At 35.8% G+C, this 13,900-nt stretch overlaps 1 protein-coding gene across 1 annotated transcript; it reads left to right on the forward strand.

Annotated features, from left to right (window-relative positions):
* The first annotated feature begins 549 nt into the window (after nt 1-549).
* On the forward strand, nt 550-6,174 carry LOC122290325 (protein SGT1 homolog). The gene is made up of 10 exons (XM_043097961.1): nt 550-833; nt 1,605-1,674; nt 3,078-3,202; nt 3,423-3,552; nt 3,801-3,897; nt 3,991-4,056; nt 4,173-4,308; nt 4,983-5,065; nt 5,472-5,576; nt 5,753-6,174. Exons 1-10 carry the CDS (start codon nt 674-676, stop codon nt 5,858-5,860), a joined length of 1,080 nt encoding a protein of 359 aa, XP_042953895.1. The 5' UTR covers nt 550-673; the 3' UTR covers nt 5,861-6,174.
* Nucleotides 6,175-13,900: the final 7,726 nt, after the last annotated feature.

Raw genomic sequence — 13,900 nt, forward strand, 5'->3', positions numbered from 1 at the left:
TAAAAAAAAATATAGGAAGAAAAAAGCTAAAATAAATATGAAAAACTCAAAAAAAAAGAAAAATTCCTTATAGAAATAAGAGTTTAAAAAAATAAAAATTAAAAAACCAAAATATATAAATTTAAATATAAAAAAATAAATATTTAAAAAAAGTAGAAAATATAATAAATAATAATGATATTTGTGGGAAATCAAATAAAAATAATTGAAAAATGAGAATGATCTTTTCATAAGATTTTGATAACAAATTCTTCTTATAATTATTATAAAAACTGAGGCCGAAAATGAACATTTGTTTTTTAAAAAATAAAAATAATAAATCAAAAAATTCATTGTAGACATTCATTCAAGAAGTGCTATGTACATATAATTTTTTTTATAAATTAATATAATTTTATAAAAATTATTAAATTTATTTTATAATAAAAATAAATTTATGATATATCATATCAAATTATATTAATTTATAAATTTATTATTACTTAATCTTTTTTGTCTAAATATTTCCCCGTTCCTTATAAAGGGGTGTTACGTAGATTTAACTGGACAAGTCAATAGGTGTGGTGGTCTCCAGCTCCTTCCCTTCCTTTCCCTTTCCGCAAATTTAATCATCTCTGCAATTCTCTCTCTCTCTCTCTCTCTCTCTCTCTCTTTCTCTCTCTGTGTCACCGTAATGGAGTCCGATCTAGAAAGAAAGGCGAGGGAAGCCTTCATCGACGACCACTTCGAGCTGGCCGAGCAGCTCTACTCCCAGGCCATCGCTCTCGACCCTACCCGGGCCGAGCTTTTCGCCGACCGCGCCCAGGCCAACCTCAAACTCAACAACTTCACTGGTACTCACTTCAATCTTCCTTTCAGATAGTTTTTCTGACTCTTAATTTAGCGTGGCGGGTTTAATTACCTACTATTGTTGGGTTGCTGAGAAAGCAGATTAAAAGAAAGAAGGGGGTCGGATATTTTTTTATTCTATGCAGTGGTTGAGGCTGAAGTTTAGAACTTCACTTGTACAGTTTTTTGGGAAACCCTTTACCCAAGGAACGGAAGTAAATGAACGGAGATGATCTCATTGGCGATAAAACCGAATGCAGAGAATCTATTAGTTTCATTTCTTTTGTTTCATGAATATAGTCTGTTGTTGAAGAAAACAATATTTATATTATAAAAGAAAGCAATAGAGAAGAAGATTGTGCTTTATAATGATTTTGTGTTGCATATGTTGAAACACAAGATACGTTATGGGGTAGCTGCATGAACCGAGCAATACGTAATAGTAATTAATTTTTTTTATCACTAATTGAATAAATCTTTATTATCAAAATATTTGTGGGGAATCAAAACGCTTGAGCTCAGAATTTTCTTCTCAAAAAGAAAAAGAAAAAAACTCCTTGAGTTTACATGACATTGTTAATTTAGTACGACGGCATGTTTGTTTGAGGTTGTTAGTGAAACTGTTGAACTAAGGTTGGGCGATTTACTCCTCAGCTCAAACCAGCTCGTTTACACCTCTCTCTCTCTCTCTCTCTCTCTCTCTCTGTGTTCTGAATATTTGTTATGATAATGGTTTAAAAAAGTTGCTAATTAATAATTTGTAATTTCTTGCGCAGAGGCTGTTGCTGATGCAAACAGAGCAATTGAAATGGACCCTTCGTTGGCAAAAGCATACTTGCGTAAAGGGTGAGTACAGTACACTAGGCATGTAGACATATGCACTGTTGTATCTGAGTGTACGTTCAGCTTCATTTGAAATTGAAGCTTCTGGAGAAATACATGGTGAATAAGAATGTCATTTTTTTCCTCTTAAAGTTAGTAATAGTAAATTGTGTCACATATCTATGTTATGGACCTTGTTAGTTTTTCTTTTGCCAAGACGTTAGAAAAATAGATCGTACCAATCATGCAGACTTAAGATGTATTTGTATCACTCAAAGATTTGCTCTTTGCAGACTCTTTCTAGTTACTATGGAAACTATAATAGTTTCTACTAATTCTCCTGGCTGGAAGTGTAGTCATTATCCTCTTTGTCGTTGGATTGGGTTGTGAAATGAAAAATCATTTTGCTTTAAGCTGACTGTGAGGATTATTGGCTCATCATTGCATGTTTTTTTTTTCACAACTGACAACTCCATCTAGATGCTGCAGAATTCCTGTATTTTTCAATATATTCTCCAGTTTATGGATGCACATCTTGATTCCAGCCAACACTCTTCTTAGACTTCATTTCTAGTCCAATTTCTTCAGGTTGTACTTTTTTTTCATTATTTTGTTTATAGGTAAAATAAATTTTATTAATAGAAATGAAAATAGGTATAGTCCAAGTAAACAAGATGTATACAAGTGAAAACACCTAATCAAGAACTACAAATAGATACAAGAAAATCATGAAAACTGAGTCCGTATAGATCTATGGACTATTGCAATTGCCCGTGACATTGGCGTATCATAGAAGAAATGTCTGAACTCATCCAATGAGCTTCTTTGATTCCTTGTTTTTTATCATCAAATGCATTACGCTTGAGAAAAAATTCTCAATAAAAAGCTGTGTTTGCTTAATTAAGGACAATATTGATTCCTACTAGTATGAGTTCTGTTAGTTTTGGATATAAAGAGAATGCATTTTATAACTGGTTCTTGGCTCTATGAATGAAGTTTTAGAATCGCTGGTTGCCCTCAGTGGAACCTCACTGGCTACCACCGTAGCCCTGCTTCACTTGATTTCAATGGTTTTGAGTATTAGGCTACCTTTTCCAGTTTTAAAGTAAACCATGTGAAAAGCAAATATTGAAGAGCAAGTTGATTGGCTAGAACATCTTTGGCATACTGTAATGATTTTTTTTATTTTATTTGTTTTGATAGAATACTAGTCTAGTTTCAGTTCTCACTTCTCGAGCCATATGAAACCTTTTGCAGCATCCACTTCTGCTCGGACATTTTCATTGTGAGAATTAGGAATTTGTTCACCTTTAGTTTGAAGGCCTATTTCCTTTGCAATTTATTTCCCACTTGTTTGTTGTTCATCTGTCTGGACTGATCACGAATGAATTCTTGATCACGAATTCTTTTGATATCTCCTTTTACAGCTCTGCATGCTTCAATCTTGAAGAATATCAGACTGCAAAAGCAGCATTGGAAACGGGTGCATCTTTGGCTCCTGGAGATTCAAGATTCACCAATTTACTCAAAGAATGTGATTGGTTGATTGCAAGTGCGTAATTTCCGCTTAAAACTGTAAATCTCTTAATGTCAATGAAGCTTTCTGTGCTTTTAGTCTCAGCTGGATATTTAAATATCTTTTGGATTGAAATGTGATTTTCTTTTGGTAAGGAAATACATATATGTGAAAGCTATCATATAAGAGAAATTATAATGTGGCATCACGACAACCTTCTTAACGTCTTATCCGTGAAAGTTGCATATTTTGTCAGAGGAAACTGTTGATATACCAAAGCACTCATCGGAGAAAACCACCCCAACAAATGTATCTTCAGAAAGTTTTCAGCCTGTGGATGACCTTTCCAATCAGGCGACACCAACACCAGCCAAACCAAAATACAGGTTTGTTCAGCTGTGTTTCTTGGTTTCATCTGATGTATTGTGTGGCTGAGAAGGGGACATTAAAATTTATAGTTCCATGTCTCTTTCATTTAAAGGTTCTCTACAAACTTAAGAATTTCTATTTTGATTGTTTTTCTCAAATTTTAGTTAATGAGTACAAATATTAATGTCGTGTTCATTTAATGAACTATAGAATCTTATGCAAAATTGGAACAGGGACTAATACATTTACTAGTAAAAAAGTGCAGGCATGAATTCTACCAGAAGCCAGAGGAAGTGGTGGTGACTATCTTTGCTAAGGGTATACCTGCTAAAAATGTTTCCGTTGACTTTGGGGAACAAATAGTACGATTGATGATTTCTGAGTTTATTCACCTTTCTCATTGATTTCTCGGTTGGACGACTGAACCAATTCTAAATTTTATTGGTTATATGCAGCTTAGTGTTAGCATTGATGTTCCTGGTGAAGATGCGTATCATTTTCAACCTCGCTTATTTGGAAAGGTAATGCATGCAACTTGTGAAAATAAAACATAATTGTTAGTATTCACACTGAATTTAATTAGAATCCCATGTTACTGATGCCAAGTTAACCGTGGTGTTTTACTATCTGCAAACAGATAATACCTTCCAACTGTAGGTATGATGTTTTGTCTACCAAAGTTGAAGTTCGCCTCGCCAAAGCTGAACCAATACATTGGACAGCTCTTGAATTCAGCAATGCAAATACGGTTCCACAAAGGGTAAATGCCTCAGGTGGGTTATATTTTCCTATTGTAGTGTGTTATGGTGTTGATAGTAACAGTATTGAAATGTGGATTGGAATCGAGCCACAGCTGGAGCTGCTTCACTTGTCTCCTTTGTACTTTCTGTCTTTCTCTCTCTTAATCTTCAAATGAAAGTAGAATTGGTGCAGCTGCTTTTTTCTGAAATCCTCTGGTTTCTCCTACTTAGAAAAATAAGTTAATAATAAAAAATTGACTGGTTTCTCCTGAACTGGTAGTCTGAAAAACTAGAACCAGGACCAGTTCACAATCCCCACAATTTGGGCAGTTATGTCGTACAGTGATGATACTTGTATCGGATAGTGTTTTCTTCCTGCAATTTGTGTGATCCTCATGGTAAAATCTTGTATTTTTATGCGCATTTTGAGACATGGGCCTGGCAGCCCACAAATGTTCCAGCCCTTATGTGGGCTTGGAATGAGTTTCCTGCTCGTTTGGAGATGGGGGAAAGTTGTTAGAAAGCCTGGCCCAGCCTAGTTTGAGTTTTGGGTGTGCTAGCTGTTAGGCTTAGCTGGGGATGGTTTATAAGAAATTGTGTGTTCCTACACCAAAATATGGTATCTTGAGCAATATAATTGCTAAAGGAGGCTCAATATTCACCATACTTTGCGTCAATAAGCATGATTTCTACTTTTAATTTTGCAGTTATTGGATCTCAAAGACCAGCTTACCCATCCTCAAAACCAAAAAAGGATTGGGATAAGATTGAAGCAGACGTGAAGAAGGAGGTCAGCCTCTATCCTACTTTATTCTCAGATGATACACACTTTTGGGTCTTGGCCCAGGTTTAGATTTCATCTGTAATGCATAAAACATTACATTTTTGTTTGAACAAATTAAAAGGGAACAACATTGCCCTTTCATTCTCTAGAATTGCCTATGTGGCAGACAGGAGGCAGATGTGCCACTGTTTACTGTCTGGCATGTGCATTTTTTTCCCCATGCTTGGCATTTATGCAATTCAATTCACAGTTGATGGTGGTAGGGTAACATCTAGATTACATACGACAAAACTGAAACCCTTAAGTTTCAGGATGAAATCTGAACTATGGTCAAAGTTCAGGAATCGAGAGCGCATTCCAGCATCCTTTTGTTTTCAGTGTACTTTGTACTTATCAGTTTTTTCCTTTTCAGGAGAAAGATGAAAAGCTCGATGGTGATGCAGCTTTAAACAAATTTTTCCAAAACATATATGCAGATGCTGATGAGGACACCAAAAGAGCGATGAAAAAATCGTTTGTAAGTTTTGAGTCTTAGACATTTAAAAAAAATAAAATAAAATAAGGGGTTGACTTCAAAATGATAAAGCTAATTATTTTGTGGTTTTCTCGAATATCATATTTTTAAAATAACCAATTATTTGGTGACGTTGTTTCCAAACTCATTGCGTTTTGTACTGCTTTGAAATTACACAGGTTGAGTCAAATGGGACGGTGCTCTCCACGAACTGGAAGGAAGTGGGTTCAAAGAAGGTGGAGGGAAGCCCTCCTGATGGTATGGAGGTGAGGAAATGGGAGTACTAGTGTGATAGTCCAATCAGATATATCGTAATTTGTGGGTTGGTGTGTTTTTTTTTTTTTTTTTTTGTGGGGGGGGGGGGGGGGGAGGGGATCATGCTGCTTGAACCTTTTTTAAGTTCTCTGTTTTCAAGCTTTAGTTGATGTGGTTGTGTTGGCGTCACATGAATCCCAAGTAACTGCTGGAACACGAGGAGGGAAACTGGGAAACTCATCATTCTCGTTTAATTTTTCCCTTATGGTGTGTGCGTGCTGTGTTTTTATGTCTAAAGAGACTTGTCTTCATGTAATTTTGAGTATTGGAACCCTTTGCTCGTTTAGTCTTGTTTAAATCTAACCTTGGTTGCTGAGAGCCATGAGCTCCAATTGTGCCGTAACTTCTCTGGGGGTGTGCATATGGTTAGTGGCAATGCCTGTGGCGTACGAGAAATGCGAATCTATGTGCTCTATGCCGATTGCCCTGCGTTTGAAGAGCTGAAATGTTGCGGTTTTGGTCAAACAGAGACCAAAACCATGTATAAGAAGGCGTGTAGAAGGACAACCAAAACCATGGAAAGCATTCTCTTACTAAAATGAAAACCCTCATTTTGTTTTTCGTTCTACAAATTACAATACGCCATGGTTAAGCTATTTTTGTTACACTCTCCAAATACCAGAGTCTATACATAAAATGTCATCCAAAAACCTGAAGTTAGCAAATCTCCCTACCTTGCTGAAAGCTACGGGCATTCACATTGGCTTATCAAAGTCATCTTTAAAATTTGATGAAAAGTATATATTTTCTATAAATTTAAAATCTTCATTGACTATTAAATTCATCAAAATAATAATATAATATTATTTATTTAATAATAATATTTTTAAATTTTTTTTTCATATTTTGCAATTATACTAACCCTATGTACATTAATAATTTAATTTGATACTTAAATGATTGATTCCCAACTAATGTTTTTCTTCAACCTAATTATCCAACAAACACATTTTATCAACCCTTCTTTTACCCAACAATCATATATACAATTTGTAGAATCAACAAACACATCTACAATTTGTTCATATAGTATTTCTTCTAATCAATACTCACATCTACAATTCTTGAAACTAATAAATATTTCCACAAGCCCTTCTTCTCTACCCAAAATTCACATCTACAATTCTATCTTCGGTCAAATACATTCATTCCACCATGCACAATACGCAAGATTCATATCCATAATTCTTCAAACCAACATGTAGATGTAGCTAACCGTTCTTCTTTTGTCAAGATTTTTAGTTATAGTTAATAGTCTTGGATTAAGCCCTATAAATAGATCTATCTTTTTAACTACTTCCCACCCATAAAAAACCAATCTTTCTTCTTCCAATTCTTCAATTTTTTTTTCTTTTAGTTTCCTATTGATCCCTTTCAGAGTATTCATCATATGTTAGATGAAGATTATTTTGATCATGAGGATCTTTCCAAAATAAAATTCACCCACATAAATTTAACCTTTCCAATAAGTCACAATTCCAAAATACAATCAGCCCACATACCGTAAACCTTTCCAACCAGTCACAATTCCAAAATAAAATTCCATTTAAACAAAAAAATAGTCACCATTCATAGTGGCTGCCCAGCCACATGCTTTATAAGAAAGTCTTGTGGTTGGGCAGTCACTAAAACCTGAAAATTTGAAATCATTCAGATGTGCCTTCCTAATTATTCATGGACTTGTTAAAAATTATCCTTTGAATATTATGGAAACAGGCTTGCTGCATTGAATTCATGCTAGAAAGATCCTTGCTCATGATCTTTGCCTCGAACTTTCTCTAATCAAGTTCTAGTTGTGCACCTCTATCGCAATCTGCTTTCATCACCCATTCTCTCCTCTCTGCCATGAACAACCGTCTATCCTCGGTCATTGCTCCTAACGCTATGTTGAACTTAGCATCAGATGAATCTTGGGCCTTTCGCTTCCTCAAGTTTTCTTTCTAAGCTTTTTAGCCTAGAGGTCTCTCAACGTTCTCCTCCACAACGTCGTCCAAAACTTCACTTGACTACTCATTGGATGGATGTTTATCGTGTGACCTTCTCCTTGTATTCAGTGTAATCATGAGTTGCTATCATTTGGGTTGGTGTCTCAAAAGAGACACCAAGAATGCTCCAATGTGAAATTCCCTCGCTCCATCTTTTCGTACAGTATTTTTGCCTTTTCAATATGAAGAAAGTTAAGGAATATTGTTAGAAAATAAATCTCACATCAATAAATACATTATTAACGGACCTAATATGCCCCAAAACCCCACAAAAAATCCAAGTGGAATACTTATATAAAACCACTTCATGTCAATCCAGCCATCGTCCTCGCCACCTTCATTATTAGCATTTGGTGTTGGCTCAGGGGCCGAGTCATCTCCAATGCAACTAACTGTAAGTGGAGATCCACAAAGATCATAATTACCAATGAAACTCAATCCACCAAAGGTTTGTATTTGTTTATTGGAGGGAATTTTGCTAGGTAAGTTGTTACATGATAAATTCAAACAAGAGACAAGGATGTCAAACTCGCCAAGCTTTGAGGTATTGCACCTGCTAATTGATTACAGGAGAGATCAAGAGATTCCAATAATTTCATGGCATTGACATTATTAGGAATCCCTCTGTAGACACTGGTGACCCCCTTAGGGATATCTCCAATTAAATTGTTGCTTGAGAGGTCCATGCTTCTGACAGAGCAAGGGTTTGGCTATAATATTTGTACTCTCTTCCCTTCATTACAAAGTATTGTTTCTATTAATGTTTTCATTGGTAGGAGGAAATCAAAGACACCACTGGAGTCATCTTGTCTCACCATAGCACTAAAATTGCCAAAGCATCTTGGTATGTACCTGTAGAAGTTGTTCTGTGCAAGGTCCAAGATCTGAAGCGAAGTTAGGTGACAGAACTCTTGAGGAATACTGCCATTGAACTTGTTTGAGCAAAGTATAAGGACAAAAAGGTCATAATAACTATTCCCCAACCACGTGGGTAAGCTACCAGAGAAATGATTCTCAGTGAGATTTTAGAGCCTTAAACACGTGCAATTCTGTAGTGACATTGGTAAATCTCCAAGCATGTTGTTTTTATACAATAATAGAGATTGAAGCATTGAAACAAAACCCAATGAGCTTGGTATGTTTTGTGTGAGGCTATTGTTCCCCAAGTGCAACACTTTTAATGTAGAATAATTTATCCAACAGTAAGGAAATTCTCTAGATAAAAGATTTCTTGATAGATCCATAAAAGCTAGACATCTCATTCTGTCATTATGTTCACAAATCATGGGAGAAAGACATCCACTGAATGAGTTATTTTGAAAGGTCTAATTCTGTAATGGTATAAGAGGTGATATGGGGAAGGGGGCCAGAGAAGTGGTTTGAACCAAGATAGACAGTTTCTCCAACAAAATAATCTTGGAATACTACTTTGAAGCTGGTTTTTAGAAAGATCCAGGATATTTATTCTTGAAGAGTGGCTCCAAAACCAAGAAGGCATGACATCTGAGATTGTTTTGTTGGATAAACCTAGATATCGAAGATCTTTTTGTGATTGAAGCCATGAAGGAAATCGTGGGCTTAGTCTCCATGATTCCAACATCCATGATTGGAGTTGGAAAGGTGGAACCCAATTAGAACTTATCTTCAAAGTCAATAGGTTTGAATCAACATAAAGATATTTCAACCCCGTTAAGTTGGAAAGATGCACATCGGAAACCAAACCTTCCAAAAAATTTTGAGAGAGAAGTAAAGTTTCAAGATTTGAAAGGAGTCCAAAACTTACAGGAATTGCTCCACTCAATTGATTGTCAGTGATAGATAATACCCTCAATAATGATAGATTTCCTATAGATACAGGAATTGTACCAAAAATCAAGTTAGAGTCTAGGAACAGAAAAGAGAGTTTTTGAAATTTCCCTAGTTGATCTGGCAAAACACCTGAAAGTCGATTATCCTCCATATGTAAGTACTCCAAGCTTTTTATGTGACATGCAGATGAATTTCCTAGGATCTCATGAAACACCCGGATCCGGTGCCAAGCTATTTTCAAAATTTTTTTATGGGAAACTACAAGCTTAAAATCTCTGTTTTGGTGAATTATTGTGTTACATTTTTTTTAGGGGGAGTACTTATAGTCTTCCAAATATGAACATTTTTATGGTTAATTCTTCAGTACATATGATGCAGTTCCTATGTGGAATTATTAGTTTTTATTTTTGAATGTTTAATTTTGTTTAAATACAGGGTTTTTGATGTGGATGGGTTGGGGATTGAACTGATATCAGTAGACTTTCACAGCTTAAGTCATATCATTTTTATTTGCTCAAAGCAGGGTCGGAATGTTGAGAACTATGGGCAGTGTAGCACATTGATAATTGATACAAGTCTTCGATCGCCGATATGAAGCATTTTTCAACAAGTTCTAACGGGCTTTTTCCAACAAAAACTCACATATCACTATTTACCGATCCAGGTACACGCAAAACCCAGATGGTAGCCGCTCCTCTACAGCTCTCCACCCACCCAGTGGCCAGCATCTCCAACAGTGTAGCCACCATACGGGGTTAGCTCTCTCTCTCTCTCTCTCTCTCTCTCTCTGTGTGTTTGCACCTAACATTTCTATTATTTCAATTTCTCAACCACCCATGGCCACTCCCGTCTACTTCCCTTCACTGCATCTCAACATTTCCTCTCAATTGCTTATCAAAATCTTGAGCCAAGGTGATATCTCTATTTTCCACTCAATTTGTTTTGAGTTTTATGATTAATGAACACTGATGCTTGAATTTTAGACTTTGGGATTGAATTTGGGGTAAGTTTTCACTATTCAACCAATCGGGTAGATTTTAATTTGTCAACATAATTAGTGTTAAAATTCACAATGGCAGAAGAACAATTTTATTTATTTGAGATAGTTATTATAAGTGTTAGAATGCGATATGGTCTATGCCATTACACTCAATTCATTATTTAGAATTTTGAATAAACCCATTTTCAGTTTTCAGATAAAAAGCTTGTTCGAAAACCTGTTTTGTTTATTTCAAGGCACTTTGGGATTGAATTTCAATAAATGAATTGCACAATTAGATTAGTGTGAATATTTAAAATTTTACAGTGCAATTTTTGTTTTACTTTCCCGGTGAGAATAGTAACCTCAATAGTAGCACCAAGTGCTATGTTTTCAAAATTACAATGTGAAATGTCCAAACTAGGTTATAGAAGTTTTATTTAGATACTTGGCAAGATCTTAGCTACACTTGATAAATAGTATTGAAAACTTGGCACCAAGAGGAACTATAAGATGGAAATGTGAAGGAAATTAAGGTGTGAGATCATGGCATCTAAGCAAAACTCTATTCCATCCAACCATCCAAATTGTGACAAAACCAAATAAGGTTTCAACCTAAATGGTTGGAATCCAATTAAAACCCTAAAAGCTTGGAGGAAGCCAAAACCCTAAATGGTTACCTCAAACCCCAAACTTGATTTTAAAACTCTATTATATTCGATTTCGAGCATTGTGTTTGATCACTTGATTAAGGAAAACTCTAAATGCAGTCAATTCATGCAAGCATTGAACAATCTTCTGATGTGGATGTTTAATGAAATGGTTCATTTAATTTAATTTAGGATGCTAAAACCAAATGAAACATAGGTCGGGAAAGAAAATTAGAACACCGAAAGGAGGGAAATTAGAACACCGAAACACTCTGTTTCTGTTTATTACAAAATGGACCATTTCTCTTTTTTACGAAAAGCACCATTTGAAATTAAGGTCCCTTTCTTCATTGTGTTGAGAAGGTTTTCACCTTCAGAAGGTTGTCTACATCCAAACCTAAGGATCCTTTTTTCCTCATGGCCACTTGTTACTTGTCACCACTAGCCATTTGGTTGTTCTATCAATACGTATTCCTTCAGATATCTTTTAGATTGTTCAATATGATTTTTTCTCTATTGTCAAATTGTTTATTTGTTTCATGTAAGGGACTAGAAATGAATTACTGCAAGGTGAACCACTTCAAGAGGGCTCAGTCCTCCAACACAAAAGTTGGCTAAATTTTTTGATACCATTTCATTGATAGTACAAATATTTAAATTAAAACTTGAAATAACTAACCAAATCATGCAATGCTAAAATCAAGCAACATACTAACAACCCACAAACTAAGGAGTCCATTGCTGGAAATACAGAAGACTTAGCTTATTAAAAACTCCACTACTAACAGACTCAGCCTTATTAACAACTTAACTAATCCCATAAGACTCAGACAACAACTACTTGCTAATTCCCACTCTACTCAGGCTTCCATCAACAAGACTACACGGATAACCCAACCTTAATGTACCTAGCCTCATAACAATCCCTCCTCCATCAGAAGACCTTGCCCTTAAGGTTAAGGAAGTCATTTTGCAATTTATTAAATTCAACCAAGTGGCTTCTTCGAGCCCTAGCCCCTTCCACTTTACAAACAACCCAGTGACTGCTCTATTCCCTTTCTTATTCATGCAGTGTTTCATAACTATTTCGGGTGTTGCAATCGTCTCTTTTACAGTAGCTAAATCCGGTAAATTAGGAATCAATGCATTTTGTTTTCCTAGTTGCTTTTGAGACAAGAAACGTTAAAAATGGGGCAAATGACTGAATCGGATGGCAGTTCCAGATGATAAGCCACATCACCAATGGGTTCTAGAACTCGATAGAGCCCATGGAATCTAGGAGAGAGCTTCAAATTTCATCGTTGAACCACTGAATGTTGCTTGAATAGCTAAAGGCATAGGTAAGCCCAGTCCCTTACATCAAAACTCCTTTTAGTTCGATGCAGATCAGCGAATTTCTTCATTCTTGCTTGTGCCACTTGTAGGTTATGCCGCAAACGGCTAAGGACTTGATCTCTTGTTCGTAATGTCTCTTCAACCTCCAGGACTATAGTTGTTCTTGGTGAATGGGCCAACAAAGGTGGAGGTGGGTAGGTACCCATAAATCGCTTTAAATGAAGTGATTTTTTGTTGATGTGTGCGTATTTGTGTTATACCACCACTCGGCAAGTGGTAACCACTGTGACCAATCCTTAAGTTTATTACTTGAAAAACAATGTAAATAAAGTTCCACCCCTTTGTTTACAATATCTTTTTGATCATTTGTCTTTGGATGGTAGGTGGACCTTAACTTTAATTCAGTCCCCTACAATTTAAATAGCTCTTTCTAGAATAAGCTCGTAAATGTAGGATCCCTGTTTGTCACAATTGACTATAGCATATTGTGGAGCTTAAAGACATTGGCAATGAAAACTTGAACAATGTTAGAAGAGGTATAAGGGTGAGCCACAACAATAAAATGTGCATATTTACTAAGCCGATCAACCACAACTAAAATAACATTAAAGCCCTGAGAAAGTGGTAAGTGGTAAACTTTCGATAAAATCCATATAAATTTCAGTCCAAACCTTTTCTAAAATTGGTAAGGGTTGCAAGAGTCAAGCTGAATGAATATTTTTAGTCTTATTTTTTTTGACACACATCACATTCCCAAGTAAATTCGTTAACATCTTTTTTTAGTCCTTTCCAATAAATATTGGATATAGCTCGGTGTAGTGTTTTATGAAATACCGAATGTCCTACTTGTGGGCTTCCATGAACAAGATGTAGTATTTGAGCCTTGAGATCAGAATTGTTGCCAACATAGAGGAGATGCTTATAAAAGAGCAGCCCATCCGTCACATGGTATTTATTCCCATCCAACTCTATGCTACGATAGGCCGCCAACAAGGACTATAGAGAAGGGTCATGTAAATAAGAATCTCATAATTCCAAAAGCCATTTTGCTACCAGAACTATTAAGGTTGATAAATCACCTGAGGAATCTTCAAATTGTTGGGGCAATGCATCCACAACTGAATTCTCATTCCCTTGCTTATATTCCACCACAAAGTCATAACCAAGTAATTTGGTTAGCCAATTTTGCTACAATGGGGTTTCCACCTTTTGCTCAAGTAAGTACTTGAGACTTTGATGATCCATCTGCACTTT

This window comes from Carya illinoinensis, chromosome 12 (genome assembly GCF_018687715.1).
Source record: "Carya illinoinensis cultivar Pawnee chromosome 12, C.illinoinensisPawnee_v1, whole genome shotgun sequence".
In the NCBI taxonomy this organism is placed as follows: Eukaryota; Viridiplantae; Streptophyta; class Magnoliopsida; order Fagales; family Juglandaceae; genus Carya; species Carya illinoinensis.